General features: G+C 45.4%; 2 protein-coding genes across 4 annotated transcripts in view; both read right to left on the bottom strand.

The window, feature by feature from the left end:
• The window catches only part of LOXHD1 (lipoxygenase homology PLAT domains 1), a 202,363-nt gene extending 192,224 nt beyond the window's left edge, over positions 1–10,139 (bottom strand). The window contains exons 1-2 of the mRNA XM_049697900.1: positions 9,993–10,139; positions 3,460–3,574 (exon numbers count right to left, since the gene is read on the bottom strand). Coding sequence (XP_049553857.1) covers positions 3,460–3,574; positions 9,993–10,122 — 245 coding nt within the window. The 5' untranslated portion in view covers positions 10,123–10,139. The remainder of the gene's footprint in view (positions 1–3,459; positions 3,575–9,992) is intronic.
• A 10,625-nt stretch (positions 10,140–20,764) lies between these two features.
• ST8SIA5 (ST8 alpha-N-acetyl-neuraminide alpha-2,8-sialyltransferase 5) overlaps positions 20,765–27,486 on the bottom strand; it is a 79,416-nt gene continuing 72,694 nt past the window's right edge. For all 3 annotated transcript variants that reach the window (XM_012531705.3, XM_049697888.1, XM_004266066.3), the window contains one exon: positions 20,765–27,458. The gene's annotated coding sequence lies outside the window, so the exon portion shown is untranslated. The remainder of the gene's footprint in view (positions 27,459–27,486) is intronic.

The following is a 27,486-nucleotide window of genomic DNA, read 5'->3' as shown; positions in this document are numbered from 1 at the left end:
CTTTGCTGCCTAAGAGAGGGTCCAACGTGTGCCGAGGAATTTAGACCCCAGACCATGAGGGTGAGACCCGTCCGCATTTTAACATCAGGCACCAAGGCTCTTCTTGCAGCAGGAATTATTTTATATTGGAGAATAAAAAATCCTAATAAGCCACCCGGGAGTAGAAGGTAAAGGCCTGGGGCAGAGGAGAAAGGCCACAAGAAAGAGTGGAATTGATGGGAGAGAGAAGAAAGAGGACGAGGGAGAGGCAGGAGAGAAAGGTGGGGTGAGAGACACGGCCAGAGGCTGCAGAGAAAGGGGTTGGGGAGAACTTCCAGGAAGTGTGGTGGCTTAACTTTAAGACCTTGGTGCGGGCAGGCGGGGCGTCTATCTAGTATTCCACTTTAAGTTGTCTGTGTTGCTTCCACGTGAACTCTGGCACCCCGAGTTATCAGTGAAGTCTGATGCACACCAAAATGCCTTGTAGTTTGTGTGTGCGTGTGTGCATGTGTGCATGTGTATATGTGTGCTTGCGTGGATGTATGTGTGAGTGTTTGTGGGTGTAAAACAAGGAAAAGGAGCTCAGTTCCAGTTGACACAGCGGTGTGGGTGTGGGTTTGGGGTGACACAGTGTGGCCAGGAGGGAACAGCAGCAGACAGTGAGAGGACAGGAGATTGCGAGACCAGTGGGCCAGACCCCAGGGACTGCTGAGGGTGAGGGCTGGGCTGGGCTAACTGCATCTAAATCTCACAGAGCTCGGGGACCTCCGTGGCCTCTGCATGTTGGTTACACGGCAACCTGGACTTCCTCGGAAAGCAGTACTCCCCTCCCAGACTCGAGATCTCCATCTTGAATTGGAAGGGTCTCAGATGGTGAGGATTGTGTCTATGCAATTCTCTTTATAGACAATTTCTCGGGTCTTGCAGCAGCCAGACTCTGGTCTCCTCTCTCCCCGTTTACCCTGCTCACCGCGGTCAGATTAACCCTTCTTGTCTGCACCGTACGTCAAGCCTCCACAAGGCCTTCTCCAGTCTGGTCCTCCCCTGCCTTTCCCACCTCCCTCCTCTCTGCCCCTCCATGCAGCCGGTAAGTCCCCATCCAGCCCCCATTGGTCTGCAGTGTCCCTTGTGGCCTCCATAATTTTTCAGCTGTTCCCCCTCATCTAAAGTACCCTCTTTCTGCCCCTCCTCTATGAGTCCTTTTCACCTGTCGAGGTCCAGATCACATATCCTTCCCTGTAAAGTCCTATTCTAGCCACGCTGATACCAAATCGTCTAGTGAGCTCTATTTGCAAAGCACTGGGATAGGTGCTGCAGGCACAAAACAGACCTCCCGTCATCCTCTGGCTCCACCTATGCATCCCGCTATGCATCACCTCTCCAGCCTCTCCAAGGACATACAGCTGATGTTGCAAACGTGCCTGTATCTCTGAAACTACTCATTTCCTGCGGGCCCCTGAAGAGCCCTCTGGACCAGCCGGATTGGCCTAATCTGTGCCCTTGATGCCCTGCTTGGAGCAGGACACAGGTACAGGAGGGACCCCTACCAGCAGACCCGTGGAGTAATTGGGGGGAAGTTGATTCCTACATGCAGGCTATCTCAGAGAAGCTGGCTGCCTCTGTGTGGCTTCAGAAGCACCCGGAGACCTGCTGGCCCTGCCAGCTCAGTCATGCCTGAGACCCTTTACCGTGACAAAGATTTCCTTCCCACTGAGAAGGAAGGCTGGAACTCAGACTCCCAGGGCGAGGGGACACAGTGACAGACCTTCACATGCGGTTATAAAAGTTGACTCTGGGGACCTTCCTGAGAAGGTGTTTTGACAGAGGAAAAAGGTGAGGGGGGAGAGTCTGAGGGTCCAGGTGCATGAAAGGAGGAAAGCCAGTGAGGAACCACCACAAGAGGGGAAATGGCTCTTTTTGTTAAAAAAAAAAAAAGAAAAGACAGGCTGGGGACTCCAGATACGAAGCTGGCCAACTCCCCAGGGTCTAGTGGCTTCTCCCTAGAGGGGTGCACTCTGGGGAGGACACATGGCAGAGGATGGATTTCATGTATTCTCTTTACCGTGCCCACAGCACTGGAGCAAAGGGCTTCCACAAGCGAGTCACTCGGCAGTGTAAGCAGTACAAGAGGGCAGGTACCCTGTTCTGCGGAAATGGACAAAATAGGACGTTACGCCTGCCTCAACGCTGCCGCATTTACACCAGAGGCTGCCCTCAGGGTAAATGTGATCCACTGGGGCCTGGTCCGTCTGCTAAGCACAGAGTATGTGGATCTCCTGGCCTGTGGACCCACCTTTCTACTGCTTCGCCTGCCGCCCCTGGAGGTGCCAAGCTATAAACCCCAGAGGTCACACCCTGGAGCCCCAGGAGGCCTGCAGGGGAGTCTCCCACACATCCTCTAGGGCCACGGGGTCATGTGCTTGAGGAAATGTCTGCATCAAGACCCTGGGGTTTGAGGACCAGCTTTACCATCAAAAGTTCCATGACTCAGAGTTGCTCACCACTCCCCTCTAGGCCCCAAATGCCCCGTGAGCAGGTTGGAATAGATTTAGTTGTTTTCAAGTTTTTCTTGGCTACAGAGCCCACGGTGCAAAGAGTATCTGACTGAGAAACTTGGTGGATATGATAAACGTAAGTCAAGCTCCTCCAGGGGGAGGAATGCTAGGGTATTGGGAGCCCAAAACCAACTGACCAATCCCCTGCTCCACTCAGCACAGGGTGAAAACAGCTGCCCAGGCCACCAGTGAGGTCCCTGGCCATCTCTGGAATGCCATGATTCTGCTAGAATGTTGCCATGTGTAGTAACTGTGTGTGCACATGTGTGGTGGAGGGGAGGGGATGGAAAGGAAGAGACAGCAGCCTCTGCTCTCAATGGGACACAATGAAATGGAGGGCACAAGTGTGCACACACACGCACACACAAGCACATCTACACAAACAGACGCACTGACTTGAGTGTGTGTTAGCGGGCAGGCAAGTTCAGTTTGATGCTGGTCCCAGGTGAGACGTAGGTGCAGAGCATTTAAGCTCGTGGCTCCCTCACATGCATGGCCTTGTCCCCTCTTCCCAAAAGTCCTATGAGTTTGGTAAGATGAGGATTATCACTTCCAGATGACATATGAGGAAGCCAAAGCTTTGGATGCCAAGAGATTTGACCAAAGTTATGTGGCAACTAAATGGTAAAGCTGGGCCTAGACCAGGTTTCTTGATCCTGAGGGCTTATGCTCCCACATCAAAGGACAGCTAATATGAATTCTTGGGAATTCTGAGAGCCAAAGTAAGTATTACCATACACAAAAAAATCAAGAGAGGAGCTAAGGAAATCACTGGGAGGGGCCTGGATGGCACGTGATCGGTTGTTAGCAAGGCCCACACCACTTAATACACCTGTGGACACACCTGTCTTCTCTCATGGGTTCCAGAACTTTATCAACCCCCACTAACAGCCCAGGACCCCACCAAGGCTGAGTTGGTACTCACTTGCTGGTAAGATGGAGCTTGGGAGAGAGCCCATTCTCTCCAAAAAGGGTGATGAAGACATTGGCACTGGTCCCTGCGCCACGAACATCCCCCGTGGCTGTGACCACCTCGTACACTGCAGGAGGAAAAAAGACAGACTGCAGGCTCAGAAGAAAGCCCAGAATCCTATGTGGACTCGGAGAAGCCATAGCTCCTGCCAGATCCACAGGGGGATGCCCAGCCCCAGAGCACGCTCTGGACCCCAGCTGCAGCCCGCAAGCCTCTGAGCCAGGGTCAGACCCACACCAAGCCCTGCTGTGGGACCACAATCTCCCACTTAATGCTGCACATTCATTCTACAGGTAAGGAACCTGCAGGCAAGGGGACAAGCCCAGGTCACACAATACACAATGTCAACACCAGAGCCCAGCCCAAGGCCTCCCAACGCCTGTCTGTGATCTTTCCAGCCCAGCACATGGGTGCCATCCTAGCCAAGACCTTCTTCAGAGCCCGCCCCTGGCTCTCACCTTTCTCTCTGCCCTCTACACAAGGCTGCCTTGCAGGCCTCACTTCCTGTGACCTCCTGGGTGTTGCCATGGCAACCTCAGAATAACACATCTTAGTGGGGGGGATGCAGAACTTTACCAGTGAGTCCCTGTAGGCAGGGGCACTGAATTCCCCTCTCTTTGTGCCCTTGAAGCTTGTTCTGTTTGCTGTTGGTGTCTTTTCTTTTGACGTCCCTGGTTCTGATGAAGGTCCCCATGAGGGGGAGAAAGAAAGAAGTACATTTGTGTGACTCCCTGTCTCTTGTGATAACCAAAGCCTTCATTCTTCACAGTCTACACCACAGGGATTCCTGATCGGCAAACAACTCCTAGAGCCCTCCCTGAGATAACTCCAGGACCTGAAGTGTTGCCCATATGGTTTGCACATATACAAGGATGTTTCCCAACTGAGTGTTCATAGGAAAATGACCAGCACGGTGGAAATTCTAGAACCACATCACATGAGAGAACACATATAGGCCTGGAGATGCCTGGTTTAGAGAAAGGAGTCTGGGGTATGGGAGAGGGATAAAGAAACTACCTCCATAGCTGCCCCAAGTGTACAGAGCTACTTCTCAAATAGGACACTAACCATTAAAAAATGATAAACTAGACAGTTAAAATTAAGACCATCAGGAGAATGAAAAGGCAAGCCACAGACTAGAAGATATTTGGAATGCACACACAGGCATCCCACATAGTACCTTGTTTTATCACAATTCCCTTTATTGTGCTTTACAGATATCATGTTTCTTACAAATGGAGGGTTTGTGGCCACCCTGTGTCAAGCAGGTCTATCGGTGCCATTTTTCCAACAGCATTTGCTCACTCAGCATTTGCTCACTCCTGTCTCTGTCACATTTTGGTAATTCTCGCAATATTTCAAACTTTTTCATCATTATTATATGTGTTATGATGATCTATGATCAGTAATCTTTGATGTTACTGTTGTAAAAAGATCGACTTGCCGAAGGCTCAGACTATGGTTAGCATATTTTTTAGCAATAATGTATTTCTAAATTAAGGTATGTGCATTTTTTAGACATAATGTTATTGTACACTTAATAGACTACAGTATGGTGTGAAACATATCTTTCATATGCACTGGGAAACCAAAAAATTGGTATGACTCGCTTTATTGTGATATTTGCTTCATTGCTGGGCTCTGGAACTGAATCCACAATATCTCCAGGGTCTGCCTGTCGCCAAAAATGGACTCATACTCAGAAAATGTAAAGAATTCACACAAATCAGTAAGAAAAAGAAAGACCAGACAATTGCTCTAATGGGCAATAATTTGTTTTAAAGGTAAACATACACTTACCATAAGACCCAGAAATTCCCCTTTTAGGTATTTACCCAAGAGAAATAAGAACATGTCCACACAAAGATCTGCACACAAACTTTCATAGCAGCTGTATTCATAATAGCTTTAAACTGGAAAAACAACCTAAATGTATCAACAAGTGAATGAATTTTTAAAAGTGTGGTATATCCAGACAGTGGAATCCTACTCAGTGATAAAAAGGAACAAACAACTGACATATGCAATACGGATGAATCTCAGGCACACGATGTCAAGCAAAAGAAGTCAAACACAAAGCACTACATGATATGTAATGCCAGCTCTGTGAACTTCAATCTGTTTTAACAGAAAGCAGAGCATGGTTGCCTAGGGTTGAAGTTAGGGGGAATTGCCTGGGAAGGGGCACGTGGAACTTTTGAGGGATAATTTAAATGCCCTATAGATAAATGGTGCTAGTGGTTACATAGATGTATACATTTGTCAATACCCATCAAATGGCACATTTAAAGTAGATTCCTTTTATTGTTAATTATATTTCAATAAAGTTGAAAAATGGGCAAAAGACTTAAATAGGCATGTCATAAAAGAGGATATCCAAATGGCCCATAAACATAGGGAAAAGGGCTCAGCGTCATTATTCATAAGGGAAATGCAAATTAAAATTACCATGAGACACTACATATACCCACCAGAATGGCTAAAATTAAAAAGATGGACAAATACTAAGATTGTCAAGAATGTTGGGCCATTGGCACTCTCATGCATTGCTGGTGGGAGTATAAATTGGTACAAGTCCTGGTAACTAAACATAAGCCCACCCTATGACTCAGTGATTCTACTTCCAATTATAAATCCAAGAGAAATGAGTGCATGTGTCCATCCAAAAATGGGTACAAGATCTATAGCAGCTTTATCCATAATAGCTAAAAACTGGAAATAACCCCAAATTCCATCAATAGAATGGTTAAGCAAATGGTGATATATTTATCAAATGCAGTAGTACACAAATAATAAAAAAGAACAAACTATATAATGAGTCACAACATGGATAAATCTCTTGGATATAATGTTGACTGAAAGAGAAGCTAGACACACAAAAATGTGTGTACTGTGTGATTCCATTTATATGAAGCTCAAGAGCAAAAAACTAATGTATGTGGGGCTTCCCTGGTGGCGCAGTGGTTGAGAGTCCGCCTGCCGATGCAGGGGACGCGGGTTCGTGCCCCGGTCCGGGAGGATCCCGCGTGCCGCGAAGCGGCTGTGCTTGTGAACAATGGCCTCTGGGCCTGCGCGTCCGGAGCCTGTGCTCTGTAACGGGAGAGGCCACAACAGTCAGGGGCCCACGTACCGCAAAAAAAAAAAAAAAAAACTAATGTATGTGATAGAATCAGGAGGGCCATTACCTCTGGGAAGAATTGTAAAGGAGCTTTCAGGAGGTTCGAAATGTTCTGTGTCCTGTTCTGAATGGTGGTTACACAAGCATGCACATGTGTAAAAATTCATCAGCTGTTCCTTTTTGAGTTTTGTGCTAATTATATATATTACATATATAATTTATATGTGCACATACATATTATATATATTCTATAATGTGCTGTATATACATATATATAATATGTATATTATTCTTCAATTTAAAATTTTTAATTTAAAAAGTTCAGACAGCTGAAGAACTATCTTAGAGAAGACAGGTATCTCATGAAAGACACAAAACTCTGTTTGGTCCAGAGAGGAGGGTCCCAACTAGTAACATCCCCTGGTCAGCACAAAGAAGAACTGTCAACAGCAACAAGGGTTGCTCCTAGCACAGAGCATGACAAATGGGAGATGCTCGATAAATAATTACATGGATGAATGAATGAAAAAACAAATGAATGAATGAAACAATCAATGAAATGAATGTGGACTATGGAAATAAATTGACCAGTATGTAAATCTCAATTCTACCATACTGGCTGTATGATTTCAACCAAATTTCTTACTGAGATTCATTTTCCTTATCACCGAGAGAGAATTTCTTCCTTGAAGGATTATCATAAGGATTAAATCAAATAAAACAAAGTTTTCAACTTTCATACTCATTGACCTAGCATATTTCCACTTCTGGGAATTTATCTTACAGACACTCCTTCGCAGCTGGATGAAAGATATACATTCCATAAGTGGTAAACTGTTACCATCATCACATCACCATCATCATCTCCACTGTTGTCATCATCAACATCAATATCATCTTCAACATCACTACCATCATCTCCATTAACAACATCCCCAAGAAGGAAGGCTGCCTTGGGAAACTGTATTCCAACAGACGCTGGGTAGCCCCCTGTCTGGGATACAGGAGAGGAAAGGGCCCCAGGGCTAGAAGCTTGTGCAGCATGACCTCTGAGGTCCCTTCGGATCCCAGATTCTGGTAGGAGTCACTCTCTTCCCCTCATGGGCCCTGTATTAGTCAGGAGGTAGACCAGTGCACCAGCCTCAGCCTACCCTCAGAGCATGGAGGGAAGCTGCTCTCCTTCCTCTGGCTGTTGGTAATCTCCAGTGTAGCCTGGAGGTGACCTGAGGAACAGAGAAGGAAACCTAGGCCTTCCTCCTCTTCCTTCTTCTTCCCCATCACACTCATCAAGATTCTCCACAAAATGCAAGAACCCAGTGCTCAAAGGGAGTAGGCGACACATCGTTCTAGAGCAGAGAGGGTAACAATGACAGTGCAGGTAAAGTTCAGACAGTGACTACTGTCAGAATCTTACACATTTATCGCCCATTCCTGTAGCTGACTGCGGAGTCAGTGGGTCTGTGTCTCTTAGAAATGTCAGCATGACACCCACCCTGGCCTGCTCTCCTCCAGCTATTTTCAGCAGAGTCAAGATTGGACAGTACAAGAGTAAGGGCCAGCCGGAGCAGCAAGATTCAAATCCTAACTCTGTTACTTCCTAGCTTTGTGATCTTAGGCATGTTACTTAACTTCCCTGTGCCTCAGTTTCCTCACCTGAAAAAGCAGATTTTAAGAACCCAACCCACCTTGTTGGGTTGTTGTGAAGATTAAACCGATCCACGTGGGTAAAGTGCTCAGCGTGGTGCCTGATGCATTAAATACATGATTCTATCGAACAGCATCGTGGCCTGAAGTGGGGACTTGTCTTGGGAACCGTTGAAGTTCCTGTCTCTCCTGCTTGTGACCTTGTTGACATCACGTCAGTTCTCGGAGCCTCAGTCCTTAACCTGAGACTAATCACACCTGCCTTGACTGTTCTCGGGGATATTGAGGATTCCAAGTGAGAATGGAAGTAAAGAGGCTTTGAGAAGGGTAAAAAGAAGAGGGAAGCTGTGAAGGATCACATCGTCACACTAAGGCAGGCAGAACCCATGAACAGAAGTGGATGGGATGGCGGCTATGAGAGGTTTCCGAGTGCTCTCACCAGCAGGCGTGCTGGCTGGGGCAAATCACCCCAAAGCTGAGAGTATTTGTGATGGGTGCTGCCCGCACATCTAGCCTCAATGCCCCTAGCCCCACCAGACAGAGCTTGGAGCACACGCGCTGAGAAAGGCAGCGATACCTCATTTGTTCTAGGTCCTTCTTTCCTCCCCACAGTACCCACCTCCACCACCGAAGGTGCCCAGGACACCACGCCAGGAAAGAGGCTTCAGCAGAGTCACAGCCTCAAAGTGCCATAGCAGCGACCACCTTCTCTGAGCCTGGGGTCTGTGCTGGGAGCTGGGTTAGGAGTCAGGACAAATAAAGGAGCCCCACCCCCACTCCCCGCACAGAGGTCAGGATGGCTGAGGCCACGAGCCCAACAGAATCGGATATAATCAAGGAACTCCCAGCAGACAGGAATTAAGGAGGGCAAACAAGCCCATGGCAAGCACAGAGCAAGCATTCGATACTTATCTGGTGAATGAATGGGGGAGTCTGGTGCTCACAGGGAGAAGTGAGCCAGTTTAGAGGAAGCGCTGAGAATTTAAATGCCTTCAGGGGCCAGGCAGGCAGCATTGAGGAGTAAAACAGACCTATGAGTGATAAAGTCCGCTGCCTATGGGCATTCACAGTCAATCATATTTTTTTTTAACTGTGAAAGTAAAACACCACCAACAAAAACAGCAAAGCAAAAAGAATCTCTCCGCAAAAGCCAACACTGGCTCCTGGGCCCCCCGTTCACCCCTTCTCTGGTTTACCTGACAAGAAGGTAGAGCATTTCTAAGCAGTTCCCATACACCCCAGAGGAAGGTGAGACAGGAAGGACTGGGCCCGGGTCCAAAGCACCAACTGCCCTCCCATGTGGGCCAGGGCCATCGCCTTGCAAAGCCCCAGGCCCTCACCTCCATCGGCCGCGGTGGGCAGCGGCCCCCAGCCCCTGCTCGGCACCCGCTGATGACCAGGTCTCTTCCCACAGGCCTCTGCACAGCCTGACGCAGGCCACACCTCAGAGACCAGGCGCGAACATGGCTTCTGGGACGTGTAGGACCTGGAGAGTGTGGGCACTCGGTTCTAGTCTATCCTGTGCCAATCAGGCTCTGTGACCCTCGCTACAGTGGAGGCCCCAGCGTACCCCAAGGGGGTGTAGGATAGACCCAACAGGATAATCCACGAGAAAGGGGTTGGGTTGGAACCTAAAGTTCCTCCCTCAAAGCCAGGGACAGGATGGTGCCGTCCCCGCGGGCCCCGCCTGCGCCCCCGCCCCGCAGGCCAGGACCCCGCACACCTTTGGCCTTGTAGTACTCGTGCTCCAGCTCCTCTTCGTCGTCTTCCGAGGCGTAGCTCAGCAGCTCCTGCTCATACAGGCCTAGAAAGTCGATGTCCTCCTTCCTCCTCTTTCTCTTCTGGGGCATCATTTTGCCGGCTGTCCCTTCCTGCCACTCACTGGCTCACGGTGCCCACCCCTTTGCACCTCCTTGGACCCGCGGCCCTCTCACCTGGAGCTCCCGTGCACACGCCTGGGGGGGCCAGAGCCCACACATGCCCACACAGCTGCCCTGCTCCCCTCTCCTCGCTGGCCCCTGAGCAGAACCTCGGTGCTTTATTTCTGGCCCCCTCCTCTGCACCTGCCGTTCTCTTTGGGTCTCATGACTTATTCATGGGGACTGAGGACAGGCTATCCTCCTTCCCACCCGCCCCCTCCCCCTTTCATGCAGAATCAGGTGACATCAAGCCCTTGGCATCTGTTTCCTACCTGGCCTCACAGCAGGGGCAGGTGGGGCATCTCCCATAAAGATGCCCCAGCCTCACAGCCCCAAGGGCCGTGAACGATGCCCCCAGGGCCTGAGACCTTCCTGAGGAGGGCAGGGCCCCAAACAAGCCGGGCCCCCAGGACTCAGAGGACTCCATTTCTCTCTATTATTCATGACCTCTGCTCATCTTACGGGGCAGGCAATGTTTTTACTGGATCCTTCTCGATCTCTCTGCTTCCATCTCCTCAAGTCTGCTGGCTCTGGAAGTGGCCATTCAGCCAGGAGAGACCTGCTGCTCTGATGAGCACTCAGACCACCCACAGAGTGTTTTCTGAGTCATGAGTTCCTGGTGTTGCAGCCAGAGCTGAGGGCACTGGGAAAGCCCTTCGAGTCCTAGGTGACCCCCACAGTGCCCCGACAGGCCGGCAAGATTAACCAGCATCTGTTCTAACAAGAGCTCTCCATTTACCCATATTGCCCTCTGCGCTTGCAAGGAGATAATAGAAACCCTGCGAGCTCACCTGGATGCCCACCCCACTCAGCCCTTACCATCCCTGCAGCCCCACACGGGGCTTCTGAGTGAGAGAGAGAACCAGAGGCCCCTCTCTACCCCAGATCAGCAAGCAAGTTTTCCTTAGGGCCACTGGACTCCTCTTCCTTGCTTATTTTATTTTATTAAGATTTTATTAAGATTTCTCACAACCCGAATTTAAGATTTCTATGTAAATCCTGAAAGCTAGAAATTTTCAATCCTCTCATTCCTCTGTCCTGGTGGCGTGAAGTCATCAGACAAAACTGGTCTGCCCACCGCCTCCTGGCTGTGCAGCCTGGGCAAGCCTGTCTCCCCACCTATAAAAGGGGGAGAATGACTCATTAAAGCATATTGAGCACTTGGAGAAAATACTCAGTAAGCGGAAGCCTCTGGAAGACAGTAGAAGCTTAATAAACGTTCATGACTGAGGACTTCTCTCTTTCTTATTTTGTATGGCGGGGGCGGGGGTGGTGGGTTGTGTGTGTTACTTCGTTATCATCTCAGATTGTCCCAGAAGCCCTCCTTCGGGTCCCGTAGGCAAGGACCAACCGCCAGTGTCCTCCTTCCTCTGTGGGTCCCGACCCACACTAACACATCAGAGACACTAGTGAACAGATGAGAAATCCAGTTTCCTGGGAGGACTGTCTTGTAAGGCCCTGCTTACTTGTTACCCATGTCCCGCCTCTCCCAGCCTTGAGCTCTGTGAGGGCAGGGCTGGTGCCCCCTTGCTCACTGTTAGGTTCCCAGTACCTATAAGATGCCTGGCACACTGTGGCCTTCAGTACCCCTTTGTTCAGTGAATGAATGGATGCATGAATGAACAGATTGCAGCAGAGCTCTAAAGCAGCTACAAGGAAAACAGAATGGGCTGAAAAGCAAACACACTTTACAAGATAGATTGGTAAAGTGTTCCAGAACCAATATCGTTCTGAGCATGTTTGGCCTGGAGAAGAGGACATTTCAAGAGTCTACAAATGTGAATGATTGTCTAGACTAAGGCTGAAAGGGCAATCTTACACCCGCAGGTGGTGATTACAGAAAGGCAGGTTTCAGCTCAATCCATGAAGAAGGATAGGAGCACTGCCTGGGGTGACAGTGTCACAAGAGATATGAGGGCTGGATAGCATTGCTTGTCTGCCTACAGCAGGGGGCGCTCCAGGGGCCTTTGTGGACTTGGACCTGGCTGACTCTCCATCAGGTAGCTGGGACATTCTATGACACTGAGTGGCAGGTGCAGGTGGACATTGAGGAACAATGACAGGCCCCCCAGCTAGTGGCCACCATGATTCGCCAGCTCTAGCTCTGCTGCAGAACCTAGATCAGATAGAGGGGCCTCTGTCCCACCACCACCGGGGACTGAGGAGGGCAGGAGGGCCTCTGCCCGCCATGCCTGGCCCCCCAGCCTGAGGTGGGGTGCAGAGAGGAGGAGGGAGCTGGTCTGCAACAGCCACAAGACTTTCATGGTTCCTCTCTGTCATCTCTGTGTCTCACAACCTCTTTGCCCGGAGCTGAGCCCACCCACAGTGCCCTTAGCCCCAAGCCGCAGTGCCCAGGACCCCCTGGCACCACCTCCCCTTCTCTGTTCTCAGTCTCCTACCCTCTGAGATGCTGTCAAGGTCAATTTTTCCTAAGGTGGGATTCCAGGACTCTGGATTCGACTCTGTGGAACAACTCATCAAAATGATAATTTCTGATCCCTTACCCCCAACCACTGAATCAAAATCTCTGAGGGGGAGACTTGGAACCTACATTTTCAACAACCCCCCTCTCCTCCCAGGGATTTTTCTATGTACTGAAATTTGGAGCCACTGTGACCTCTATGTCCCAGGTGAACTCACTAACTTGATCAGCTCACCTGGGCCATGGGGGAGGATTAACAAGCTTCCATCCCAGGGTGCACAGCCCTGGCTGCACATCAGAGCCACCTGGAGAGTTTTTAAACGCTGATGCCTGGGTTGTCCCAGAGGTCAGTCTGGGGCAGCCTGGGCAGTGGGAGTTTTCAAAGCTCCTGCGTGATGCAGGACATCCAAGCAGCAGTCGGCACTCACATCCCTCCCCAGAGCCTGGGGCAGCTTTGTGTTTTGGAGCCACCCAAGTCCCTACCAGGCGAAGGTATTTCTGGCCCTAAACGTCATCACTCAGGAAAGATCAACTTTACCTCCGCCTCTGTTCTGCTGAGGGATGGTGTAGGGTCCCCTCAAAGACTGAAAGAGGAATAGAAGTGGAGTTTAAGTGTGGGTGACGCACGCCCCCTGCTGGCACCATATGGTTTGACCTCCGTGGTTAATTATGCATTCGGTTCTTCAGGATGGAGACCTTAAAAGATTACTGGGAAATCACTAGGGAAATAACATTTTTCATGAGGATCCATTCAGAGAAAAAAATGAAATAAAGTGTTCATTTTACATGAGGACCCATTCAGAGAAAAAATAATTTAAATTTTTATTGGAATTTTTTCAAAAAACTGAAACCAAAATATTTTTAGAGAATCCCATGGCCTTAGAACACAATGATTAAGAGAGCAGAGTCTGAAACCATACCAAGTGTTGATGGGCACGTGGAGCAACTAGAACTCTCACACCGCTGGTGGCAGTGTAAAATGGTACCACCACTTTGCAAAAGAGTTCGTCACTTTCTTATAAAGACCCTTCCCACACAACCCATAATTTCCACTCCTGGGTATCTACCTAAGAGGAGTGAAAATATATGTCCATACAAAAGCTGCATTTGAATGTTCATGGAAGCTTTATTCACAATAGCCACAAACTAGAAACAACTCAGATGCCCATTGACTGGCCAAGACTATTCAGCCATAAAAAAGGGAAGAAGAGGTGATACATGCCCAAACACGGATGAGTCCCAAAAGCATTATTCGTAGAGAAAGAAACCAGTCAGAATAAACTACATGCTGTCTGATCACATGTATCTGACATTCTAGAAGTGGTGAAACTAGCCTAGTGGTTGTAGGGGCTAGGCACGTGGGGAGGGGAGTGACTGGAAGGGAGCATGAGAAGGCCGTGCTGGGCCTCAGGCTCTGCCCTGTCTCTCACTGGCCTGCCTCACCTGCTGTCTTCCACTATGAAAGTTTATCCGGGCCAGGCCCCCGGTGCAGTCCTGGCTGCTGACCCGATCCCCAACCCAGGCTCTTTGGTGTGAGGACCCTGCACATGTTTGACTTGGGAAAAGGTGCTCAGGGCATGATTTGCAGACCTACCTTCCATCCCAGGCAGAGCGAGGTCTGTGTCAGCCACCTTGTCCAACCTAGGCTTACCATGAGGCCCTGAACATGGACGTATACTTCTGCACTCTTGATAAAGCTGACACAAAGTGCAGACAGGATAATTATTGGTACCCCAAACTTCTGGTTGAAGGAGGGGCCTGTTTATCCCATTGACCACTGGCACGTGTGCACAAATGCATGCTTGCACACACATGTTCTCTTACACACACGCTCTCTCACACACACAAAATGATCTCATTGCCCAAGTCTCCTTCCCCTTTAACTACATCCCTCTGCTGCTGAATCAGTTCTCCTAAAGCTTGCCTTTGGTCGTGTCACTCTCCAGTTCAAAAACCTTCAGTTACATCTCAGTACAGCCAAATTTTATCAGCCAGGATTCTGGATTGCAAGCAACAGAAACTAACACTGGCTAGTTTAAGTAGAAAAATTATTTATTTAAAAGTTAATGGGGGGAAGAGGGGTTTCAGGATTTTCCAGAGGGCTAAGAACCATGCTTAGGGGCTGCACCCTGGAAAGATGCCTGAGGTCATGTGGTTGGGTAAGGACCCCGCTGCCACCGATGCTGGACCAGAATGGACTCTGCTGCCTTGTGCCAATTCAGAGTCTGGGGCTTGTGCATCTGATTTGTTGAGCCTAAGTGGTGTGCCCACACCTTGCTGGAAAGGAGGCTGGGAAAGTGAGGATTTGGCATTTTCAGCTCTTACCCTGGGACCTGTGCTCTCCTCAAACTTTAGAAGGGCATTCAGATGTTGGGTTGCCAAAAAAAGAATAACAAATACCCCCAGCACTAATAGAATTCCATGGCATTGGAGGTCCTGTAATCTGACCCAACCTCCCCCTTAGGAAACCCACACTACAATTAAACTGAAGAAGTTCTGTTTTCTAAACATACCTGGTGCTTTCTTTGTGTGAGCATAGTCTACTCTAACATCGGAGCTAGAGTGTGCATCTCCGTACCAGCCAGCTCTTGTGACACAACCACCACAGAAATCTCAGTGGCATAAGCATTATTTCTCACATGTCTGGGGCTCAGCTGGGGTGACATCTACACTGAGCTCAACTGCTCTGCATCCAGCTACAGGACCAGCTGGCTGTGGCTAGGGCAGGCCTGCGCTAATGGGTTCAGCTGCCTAGAGAAAGCTCTTCTCATGGCCATGGTCGAAGGGCAAGGAGGGCCACCCTGACAAGGCAAGCACTTTCATCAATCTGCTAACATCCTCAACCAAGCAAAGCAATGCCCATGTCCGAGCCCATTGGCAAGGGCTGTAAATGTACATAGCAAAGGGTGTGGACACGGTGAGGGGTGAGAACAAGGGCAAAAACTCAATCTTCCCCAATGACTTCTCTCTCCCACTAGACACAGCTCCTTCCCAGGAGGTCCTGTGTATCCCCAGTGCCTAGCAGAGTGTGAGTGTGACTCAAGCAATGATGAATGAATGAGTGAATTACAGGTATGTGTGTTGGGGGTGGCTGCAGAGCATGTACAAGTGCAAAGAACAGGAGTGCTCGTCCTGGCGGCTCCGGCTCCCTCCCGTGGCTCCCTACCCACCTAGTGTCCCTAATTTCTCATTCAAGGTACTAGCTGGTCTGGTATCTCAAAATGAACCACCTCTTATTCTGGGAGCAGGACAGGTGATGCAGTGATGTGGGATTGGTGGTTTTCCTGTTTCACTGAAATGTTAGTTCTCACAGACATTTTAGGCAAACCCTGTCCCTGTTCCGCTACCTGGTGTATCAGGAAAGTACATCTTCAACCACTTCCGCCCCCTTCCCTCCTATCCACTCTGCTCAGAGCAGCCCGAGGGATTTTACTTAAAAATAAATCAGATCATGTCACTCCCCAGTGTATATGTTCCAAAGGCTTCTCATGCACTTAGAATAAAGTCCTGATCCCTCCTCAAGGCCTGTAGGCTCTCATCTCCTCACCCCTCCCTATTCCCCCCCATTCTCCAGCCATGCTGGCTCCAACCCCCTACCCCCATTTCCACCCACTCCTCTTCCTGTCCCAATCAAAAAAAGTGCACGCACACACACACCCATTGTCAAGGGCAAAACCCCTTAGAGCACATCTTTGCAGTCAACCCCTCCTCTCTGTCCCCTGTGCCACCTTCTTAGTCTCCACCTTCCTCCTCTCTCACTGGGACCAGGTCCCCTAGCTGGATGCCCAGCAAATCTCTGTCCTTCTGCCAGGTTGCTTTTCCAGAAAATTGATGCGGACACATTATTCCCTTTTTGCCCCATCTCCTAGAAAACAAAGTACCCACTCCTTAGCTCTGCTGACTAGGACCCCAAATCTGGCGCTGTCTACTACTCCAGCCCAGTCCCAGGCCCCTGCACCCCACCCCACCCCGCCTGACCGCACTCACCAAACTCATTCTTTGTGATTTTCACAAGGTCAGGGAAGGGGGGAGGTGCAGAACATCCTTCTATCCCTCTGACCTCCTCCCTCTCTTGGGAACTGGAGGTCTGACCCCACCCCACATCCACCCCACTGCAGGGTTGGGTCCCTTGGATATTTAAGGCCAACTCTTCCTTGGGAAACTTTGTGTGTTTGCTCCCAGGACTCCTTCCAACTCAGCTCCCTGTCCCTCTTTTGGATGGACAGTTCCTAATCCCACCTCAGCTTCTGCCCCAGCAGTGCATTCCCACAACCCCCTACTGCCAAGGGTCCCTCCCCCTGGCAGGCTACCCTCTTCCACAGAAATCCCCTGTCAAATGACCTCTGGCTGACCTCTCTGTCGCACATCTCTTCCAGGACTCTATTGGAACTTTCCCCACTCGCTGGACCATGCTGCCCTGGGCCACTTTATCTTCCCCAGGCAAGAGTGGGGCTCCAGTGCCCTGCATTCCAGGTGCAGGGAATCCATGACATGCTCCCCAGCTGGTCCCATGGAAGCCCCTCTCACTAAGCCTGGGGTTAAGAGATATCATTGACCCCCACCCCACCCCTTTATCTTGAGAGGGGGGGGTCACTGGTCTGTACATTGGAAATCCTTCTCAAAAACCAACTATTCTATCAACTCTGCCACCTCTTTTATAATCTTCAGTCTGCATGAAGGGGCCAAGAACAGTTTAATTAGTTTTGAGCTAATTTGTCTAAAAATTGTGTACATGGTCCAGCACCTCTTGGGGAGGTGGCATCCATTGTTGGTTGGTACCTCGATTGAAACTTCCCATTTGGTGACTTTGTCACACTTGCTGATCTCTCTCCTCCACCGGGCAATCCCATACTCAGGGCAGAGCTGGTGTCTCAGCCTTCTGTGTCTCTGCTGAGAAAGTGTCATCCTTGACACCTCACTTCCCCTCCCCCACCCCCATCCAATACATCTCTGAACCTGATCCATGGTCTGCTTACTCTGTTTATCTCCTCCAGAGCTCTCAGCTCTGCCCCTTTGCTATACCCTAGTCCTCATCACCATCAGTAGCCTCCTAACTGGTCCCCAGCAATTCCACACTCCACATCACAGAAGGGAAAATTGTCTTTTTTCCTTTGTTTAAAAATATTTTTTAATTGAAATATAGTCATACATATTATGTTTGTTTCAGGTATACTATATAGTGATTTGACATTTGTAGACATTTTGAAGTGATCACCATGATAAGTCTAATAACAATCTGTCCCCATACAAAGTTTATAATATTATTGACCATATTTCTTATGCTGTATATTACATCCCCATAACTTATTTGTTATATAACTGGAGGTTTGTCCCTACTAATCCTTTTCACCTATTTTATCCATCTCCCCACTCCCTCCCTTCTGGCAACCACTTCCGTATCTATGAGTCTGTTTTCATTTTGTTTTGTTTGTTTGTTTTATTTTTTAGATTCCACGTTAGTGAGATCATGCAGTATTTATCTTTCTCTGACTGACGTTTCACTTGACGTAATACCCTCTAGATCCATCCATGTTGTCACAAATGGCAAGATTTTATTTTTTATGACTGAGCAGTATTCCATTATTTATCTATATCTATAATTTTCTTTATCCACTCATCTATCAATGGACATTTAGATTGCTTCCATATCTAAGCTATTGTAAATAATGCTGCAATAAATATTGGAGTACATATATATTTTTGAATTAGTGTTTTTGTTTTCTTCTGGTAAATACTCAGAACTGCTGGATCATATGGCAGTTCTAGTTTTCATTTTTTTGAGAAAACCCCATACTGTTTTCCATAGTGGCTGCACCAAATTCCGTTCTTACCAACAGCACACGAGGATTCTCTTTTCTCCACATCCTCGCCAACACTTGTTATTTGTTGTTTTTTCTTTATGATAGCTATTCTAACAGATATGAGTGGTATCTCATTGTGGTTTTTGATTTGCATTTACCTGATGATTAGTGATGTTGAGCATCTTTTAATGTGTCTTTTGGCTGTCTGTATTTCTTCCTTGGGAAAACATCTCTTCAGGTCCTGAGGCCATTTTTTAATCGGGTTGTTCATTTTTTGTTGTTAAATTATAAGAGCTCTTTGTATACCTTGAGTATTAACCGCTTATCAGATATCTTCTTTTATTCAGGAGGCTGCCTTTTCATTTTGTTGATAGTTTCCTTCGTTGTGCAAAAGCTTTTTAGTTTGATGTAGTCCCATCAAGCACAATTGTTTAAAGTTGTGCTTTTGTTTCCCTTGCCTGAGGAGACAGATCCAAAAAATTTTGCTAAGATTGATATCAAAGAGCATACTGACTGTTTTCTTCTAGAAGTTTTATGGTTTCAGGTACCTACATATAAGTCATTAATGCATTTTGAGTTTGTTTTTATTCGTGGTGTGAGAAAGAAGTCCAGTTTGATTCTTTTGCATATAGCTGTCCTATTTCCTAACACCATTTATTGAAGAGGCTGTCTTTTCCCCACTGCATATTCTTGCCTCCTCTGTCAAATTAATTGATCATATAACTGTGGGTTTATTTCTAGGATTTCTATTCTGCTCCATTTATCTATGTGTCTGGTTTTGTGTCACTCCTATACTTTTTGATTACTATAATTTGTATATATAAGCCTAATACCTACAGCTTTGTCTTTCAGTCTCAAAATTATTTTGGCTATTCACGATCTTTTGTGTTTCCATACAAATTTTAGAGTTATTTGTTCTAGTTCAGTGAAAAATGCTACAGTTATTTGGATAGGGATTGCTTTGATCTGTAGATTGCCTTGAATATGTAGATTGCCTTGAATAGTATGGTCATTTTAACAATATTAATTCTCCCAATTCATGAGCACAGTGTATCTTTCCATTTGTTTGTCTCATCTTCAATATCTTTCATCAATGTCTTATAGTTTTCTGAGTACATGTCTTTTACCTTTTTGGTTAGATTTATTCCTAGGTATTTTATTCTTTTTGTTGCAATTGTGATGGGATTGTCTTCTTAACTTCTCTTTTTGATAGTTTATTTTTAGTGTATAGAAATGTAAAAGATCTGTATATTAACTTTGTATCCTGCAATGTTATTGAACTCATTTACTAGTTCTAATTGTTTTTTGGGGATGTCTTTACGACTTTCGATATATAGTATCATGTCATCTGTAAACAGTGAAAATTTTACTTCTTTTCTAATTTGGATTCCTTTTATTTCTTTTTCTTGTCCGACTGCTGTGGCTAGGACTTCCAATACTAAATTGTCAGTTGAATAAAACTGACAAGAGTGGTTCCTGATCTTAGAAGAAATGCTTTCAGCTTTTGACCATTGAGCATGATGTTGGCCATAGGTTTGTCATCTATGGCCTTTATTATGTTGAAGTATGTTCCCTCTACATCCATTTTGTTGAGGGTTTTTATCATAAATGGATGTTGAATTTTGTCAAAACTTTTTCTGCAACTATTGAGATGATCATGTGATTTTTAGTCTTTAATTTGTTAATATGGTGTATCACATTGATTGAATTACAGATACTGAACCATCCTTGCATACCACTTGATCGTGGTGTATGATCCCTTTCATGTACTGTTGAATTTGTTTTGCTAATATTTTGTTGAGGATTTTTACACCTATGTTCATCACTGATATTGGTCTGTAATTTTCTATTTTTTGTGGTATCTTTGTCTGGTTTGGAGATCAAGGTGATGCTGGCCTCACAGAATGAGTTCAGAAGTGTTTCTTCCTCTGCAACTTTTTGGAATAGTTTGAGAAGGATAGGTGTTAACTCTCTTCTAAATATTTGGTAGAATGCACCTGTGAAGCTATCTGGTCCTGGACTTTTGTTTGTTGGAAGTTTTGTTTTGTTTTGTTTTTTGCTGATTCAATTTCATTAGTTGTAATTGGTCTGTTCATAACTTCTATTTCTTCCTGTTTCAGTCTTGGGAGATTGTACATTTCTAGGAATTTGTCCATTTCTTCTAGGTTGTTCATTTTATTGGCATATAATTGTTTGTAGTTACCTCTTATGATCCTTTGTATTTCTGTGGTGTCAGTTGTAACTTCTTTTTCATTTCTAATTTTATCGATTTAGGCCCTCTCTCTTTTTTTCTTGATGAGTCTGGCTAAATGGTCATTCATTTGGCTTATCTTTTCAAAGAACCAGCCCTTAGTTTCATTGATCTTTTCTTTTTTCTTTTTTCTTTTTTTTTTTTTTTGGTCTCCATTTCATTAATTTCTGCTCTGATCTTTATGATTCCTTTCCTTCTACTAAGTTTGGGTTTTGTTTGTTCTTTTTCTAATTCCATTAGGTGTAAGGTTAGGTTCTTTGAGATTTTTCTTGTTTCCTGAGGTAGGCTTGTATTCCTGTAAACTTCCCTCTTAGAACTTCCCTTTTGCTGCATCCCATAAATTTTGGATCATTGTATTTTCATTTTCACCTGTCTCCAGGTATTTTCTGATTTCTTATTTGCTTTCTTCAGTGATCCATTGGTTATTTTGTAGCATATTTTTATCCTCCATGTTTTTGTGGGTTTTGCCTTTCTTTTCCCCGTTGTAATTGATTCCTAGTCTCATAGTGTTGTGGTTTGACAAGATGTCTGATATGATTTCAATATTCTTTCATTTACTGAGATTTGTTTTGTGGCCTAGCATGTAACCTATCTTGGAGAATGTTCCATGTGCACTTGAAAAAAACATTGCTTTTGGATGGAATAGTCTATATATATCTATCACATCCATCTGGTCTAAGGTGTTATTTAAGGCCAGTGTTTCTTTATCAGTTTTCTGTCTGGGTGATCTGTCCATTGATGTAAGTGGGGTGTTAAAGTCCCCTATATTATTGTAGTACTGTCAGTTTCTCCCTTTATGTCTATTAATATTTTCTTCATGTATTTAGGTGCTCCTATGTTGGGTGCATATATATTTACAATTGATTGATCCCTTGATCACTATGTAATATCCTTCTTTGCCTCTTGCTACAGTCTTTGTTTTAAAGTCTATTTTGTCTGATATAAGTATTGTTACCCAGCTTTCTTGTCATTTCCATTTGCATAGAATACCTTTTTCATCCCCTCACTTGCAATCTATGCGTGTCTTTATATCTGAAGTGAGTCTCTTGTAAGCAGCATATATATATATATATGTAAGATTGATTTGTATCTGTTCAGCTACTCTATGTCTTTTGATTGGAGAATTTAGTCCATTTATATTTAAAGTAATTATTAATAGATATGTACTTATTGCTATTTTGTTAATTGTTTGGGGGTTGTTTTTATAGTTCTTTTTTTCCTTCCTATTTTGTTCTCTTCCCTTGTAATTTGATGACTATCTTTATTGTTATGTTTGGATTCCTTTCTCTTTTTTGTGTATCTATTTTAGGTTTTTCGTTTGTGGTTACCATAGTTTGTGGCTCAAATATAACAATATAGTTAGCTAGCTAGCTAGCTAGATAATAGAGATAGATATAAATATATATTATATATATACATGTAATTATTTTCAGTTAATGACTTCTTAAGTTTGAACACATTCTAACAACCCTACTTTTACTTCCCCCCTCCATGTTTAATTATTTTGATGTCATGATTTAATTCTTTTTGTTTTATATATCCCTTAACTACTTATTGTGGATATAGATTATTCTACTACTTTTGTCTTTTAATCTTCCTACTAGCTTTATAAGTGATTGATTTTCTACATTTACTGTATGTTTGCTTTTACCAATGAGATTTTTCCTTTCATAATTTTCATATTTCTTGTTGTGGCCTTTTTTTTTCTGCTTAAAGAAGTCTCTTTAACATTTCTTGTAAGACTGGTTTAGTGGTACAGAACTCTTAGCTTTTGCTCATTTATAGAACTCTTCATCTCTCCTTCAAAACTAAATAAAAGCCTTGCTAGGTATTCTTTTTTAAATTTTTTTATTAGTTTTTTTTTTAACATCTTTATTGGAGTATAATTGCTCTACAATGGTGTGTTAGTTTCTGCTTTATAACAAAGTGAATCAGCTATACATAAACATATATCCCCATATCTCCTCCCTCTTGTGTCTCCTTCCCACCCTCCCTATCCCACCCCTCTAGGCGGACACAAAGCACCAAGCTGATCTCCCTGTGCTATGTGGCTCCTTCCCACTAGCTATCCATTTTACATTTGGTAGTGTACATATGTCCATACCACTCTCTCACTTCGTCCCAGCTTCCCCTTCCCCTTCCCCGTGTCCTCAAGTCCATTCTCTACATCTGCATCTTTATCCCTGCCCTGTCCCTAGGTTCTTCAGAACCACTTTTTTTCTTTCTTTTTCTTTTTAGATTCCATATATATGTGTTAGCATACAGTATTTGTTTTTCTCTTTCTGACTTACTTCACTCTGTATGACAGTCTCTAGATCCATCCACCTCACTACAAATAACTCAGTTTCGTCTCTTTTTATGGCTGAGTAATATCCCGTTGTATATGTGTGCCACATCTTCTTTATCCATTCATCTGTCAATGGACACTTAGGTTGCTTCCATGTCCTGGCTATTGTAAATAGAGCTGCAGTGAACATTGTGATACATGACTCTTTTTGAATTATGGTTTTCTCAGGGTATATGCCCAGTAGTGGGATTGCTGGGTCATATGGTAGTTTTATTTTTAGTTTTTTAAGGAAGCTCCATACTGTTCTCCATAGTGGCTGTATCAATTTACATTCCCACCAGCAGCACAAGAGGGTTCCCTTTTCTCCACACCCTCTCCAGCATTTATTGTTTGTAGATTTTTTGATGATGGCCATTCTGACCGGTGTAAGGTGATACCTCATTGTAGTTTTGATTTGCATTTCTCTAATGATTAGTGATGTTGAGCATCCTTTCATGTGTTTGTTGGCAATCTGTATATCTTTTTTGGAGAAAAGTCTGTTTAGGTCTTCTGCCCATTTTTGCATTGAGTTGTTTGGTTTTTTGATATTGAGCTGTGTGAGCTGCCTGTATATTTTGGAGATTAATCTTTTGTCAGTTGCTTCTTTTGCAAATATTTTCTCCCATTCTGAGGGATGTCTTTTCATCTTGTTTATGGTTTCCTTTGCTGTGCAAAAGCTTTTAAGTTTCATTAGGTTCCATTTGTTTATTTTATTTCCATTTCTAGATAGAGTATTCTTGGTTGTAGGTTTTTTTCCTTTCATAGCTTTGAATATATCATGCCACTTCTTTGGGTCTGCAAAGTTTCTGTTGAAAAGTCAGCTGATAGTCTTATGGGGGTTCCCTTGTACATAGCTAGTTGCTTTTCTCTTGCTGCTTTTAAGAGTCTCTCTTTATCTTTAATTTTTGTCATTTTAATTATAATGTATTTTGATGTGGACCTCTTTAGATTCATCTTGTTTGGGACTCTCTGTGCTTCCTGGAACTGAATGTCTGTTTTCTTTCACAGCTTATGGAAGTGTTCAGTTATTATTTCTTCAAGTAAGTTATCTATCACTTGCTCTTTTCTCCTTCTTCGACCCCCTATGATGTAAATATTATCATGCTTGATGTTGTCTCAGAGGTCTCTTAAACTACCCTCATTTTTAAAAAATTCCTTTTCTTTTTTCTGTTCAGCTTGGGTGATTTCCTTTACTAGGTCTTCCAGCTCACAGATCCATTTCTCTGTATCACCTAATGTACTGTTGATTCCTTCTAGTGTATTTTTATTTCAGTTATTGTATTCTTCAGTTCTGTTTGGTTCTTCTTTATATTTTCTAAGTCTGTTAAAATTTTCACTGTGTTTATCCATTCTTCTCCCAAGTTCATTGAACATTTTTTGTTTTTACTTGAAATGCTTTATCAGATATATTGCTTATCTCCACTTTTCTAAGTTCTTCTGTGGTTTTATCTTGTTAATTTATTGGGAACATATTCCTTTTTCTCCTCATTTTGCCTAATTCTCTGTGATTATTTCTATTTATTAAATAGACCAGTTATGTTTCCCAATCTTGGAGAAGTAGCTTTATGTAGGAGATGTCCTATGAGGCCCAGCAGCATTCTCCCCTCTGGTCATCAGAGCTATATGCTCTAGGGACACCCCCTATATGGGTTGTGTGGGTGCTTCTTTGTGGTGGGGTCAACTACTGTGAGCATGCTGGTAGGCTGGGCTGGACTCTGGCCCAGTTGGCTGCCAGGTATTGCCTTGAATGGTGGCTATCAGCCCACTGATGGGGAGGGCCATGTCCTGAGGCAGCTGGCTGTATGACCCAGGAGCATCTTGGGGTTGTTGCCATTCCCGTAGTGGATGGGGCCTTGTCCTGATGGTGGGTGGGTAAGCTCCCAGCACTTATAGGCTAGGTAGAGCACTCCAAAATGGCGCTTGCGAATGCCAGTGTTTTCGCCGTAGGACAAACTCACAAAAATGACTACTGCTATCATTCCCATCCCCAGGGGGAGTCCAATTGCCTCCTGCCTCTCCAAGAGGCTCTCTAAGATCAACAAATAGGTCTGCCCCAGGCTCCTTTCAAATTACTGTCTCTGTGCTGGGACTCAGATGGTGTGAGATTTTGTGTGCACCCTTTAAGAGTGGAGTCTCTGTTTCCTGCAGTCCTCTGGCTCTCCCCTGTGCAAGCCCCGGTGGCCCTCAAAGCCAGCCATTCTGGGGGGTTTTTTTCCCAGTGCAGGATTGGGCTGGGAGTCCATTGTGGGACTTGGACCCCTCACTCCTTGAGGAGAACCTCAGCAATTGTGATTATCTTCCCCCTATTTGTGGGTCACCCACCCAGGGATGTAGATATTGACTATACCTCATCTCTGCCCCTCCTACCCATGTCATTGTTCCTTTTTTATATCTTTAGTTGTGGAAAATCTTTTCTGCCAGTCTTTAGGTCATACTCATAGATAGTTGCTCTGTAAATAGTTGTAATTTTGGTGTGCCCATGGGAGGAAGTGAGCTCAGGGCCTTCCTACTTGCTACCTTGGCCACACCTCTCAGGAATTTTTTCAGTGTAAATCTGACTATGTCCTCTTCCTCAAAATCCTTCAAGGGCTACTTGATTCTCTTTGAATCAAAATCAGAATCATTAACATGACCCACCTCTTCCCCACAGAGTCTTGCCTCCATCCAGCCCTCCAGACTTATCTCCTGCCACGTACCCCCTCCCTACCCTTGCAAAATCCTTCCTCCAAGGTCCCAAGCTCTCTCTCCATCCAGGGCCCTCTACCTGGACTTACTTCCCGCACAACTCCACCCTTACCTTTCACCTGGTTAACCCTTCCTCACTCTCCAGCTCTCAGCTCAATTGTCCCTTCTCCAGCAGAGTGCTCTTTGTGCTCAACCTCAGGCCAGGGACATTTGCCCAGCATCTCGCAGCACCGCACGCTCGTTTGAAGCACTGTCTGTAATTAAACATTGAACTGTGGAATTTTTTGATTACCTTTATTGCTCTGGCCAGACTCTATGTCCTGTAAGTGCAGAGATGGCATGTGTGTTTGCTCACCTTTGTATTCCCAAATTCTCAAGTTGCCTGGCCCAAAGTAGGGGCTCAAGAAATGCTTGTTGAATGAATGAATGAAGTGACAAATTGTATGCATCTATTTATTAAATAAATAAACTACATTCAACTTCTTTCCCCAGTTCGTTGGGTCATTCATTCATTCATTCAAATATACATATTGAAGTCCTATTTCCCTGACCCTCAGCTCTTTTTCTTCCTATAATAGACAGTGCCCAGGTCTCAGGGATAACCTTCAAACAGTATCCTTAGGTTCCATAGTCGCTTGCTTGAGTGTTTGGCATTTTACAATGGTAATAAGGAAAGTTTAAATATCTTCCAGCTAGCATGGAAATTCTTGTTAGGGGGTAGGTAAAAGGCAAGCTGAGATCTAGGCTCTGCAGGAAACCAAGCACACAGAGGATGTTTAAACAGCTCCAAAGAGAAATAGCAGAAATGTGTTCTCCATTGAGAGGGAGTTGGGGAGTAAGAACAGGAGGCCAAAGAAGGGGGAGGAGAGGAGGATCCAGATAGATGGACTGAGGCTGGGGCCACATGAAGTATCCCCATTGGGAGGTTGGCCAGTGGGTTAGCCAGAGGACACCCAACATTACATTTGCGATTGCTTGTTTGGAATGTTTTCCATCCCTTTCCCATCTCTTCCCACATCACTCTGGAATGCATTATATGATCACTGATGTCAAGGAAAGGTCTGCATCTAATCTAGGTGGTTAAGGGTTATAAAACAGAAACATGCTCAGAAGCTCAAAAGTCTGAAGGCCGCGGGATCATGAAAATGTTAGCCCCTGGGAGCTTGCAGAGATCATAGGAAAGGCTTTGGACTTCCCAAAATGCAGATCCGTGGAATCCAAGCCATTTTATCTGCATCCCATAGGGCAGGCCAGACCCAGCCAGGCAGTTTGTGCATGAATATTTTTTTTATTTATTTAATATAATCCTATTTTAAACACACTCATGGATATTGGCATTGAAAGAACTTTTTTTTTTTTTTTTTTTAATAAGAGGGTAATTAGTGTTCAGATTCCTTTGCTGTGACTCCGGACCTTGACAGAGCTAGTTTGCTTAGAGAGAGACAAGTCTATGTAGCTAATGGATCTGTTTCCAGGTGTGAGCACATCTCAGATCCCACCTGCCCTAGCCCTCCAGCCCTCAGGGACCCTCCTTCCTTAGTGGAAGCCTGCGGTCCTCCATGCCCTCCTGCTCCCTGTATACTGTCAATTCAGCACTCCACCCAAATTAGTCTAGATCTTGGTTTCTGAGCCCTTCCTGTGAGCCCCTATGCTTACATTGCCACTCTTGTCAGACACAGACAGGCCAACGCTGCCCAAAGATGGGCCCCAAGTGGCCATGCCTTCTTCACAAGAGCTGGGAGCCTCCCCACATTGGGCTGTGCTGCTTCAGCCTAGTCCAGCCTCCTCCCCAAACACAGACACAAACACACAC

The sequence above is a fragment of the Orcinus orca genome, chromosome 15 (assembly GCF_937001465.1).
Source record: "Orcinus orca chromosome 15, mOrcOrc1.1, whole genome shotgun sequence".
In the NCBI taxonomy this organism is placed as follows: Eukaryota; Metazoa; Chordata; class Mammalia; order Artiodactyla; family Delphinidae; genus Orcinus; species Orcinus orca.
This window is presented reverse-complemented; position numbering and strand designations above follow the sequence as displayed.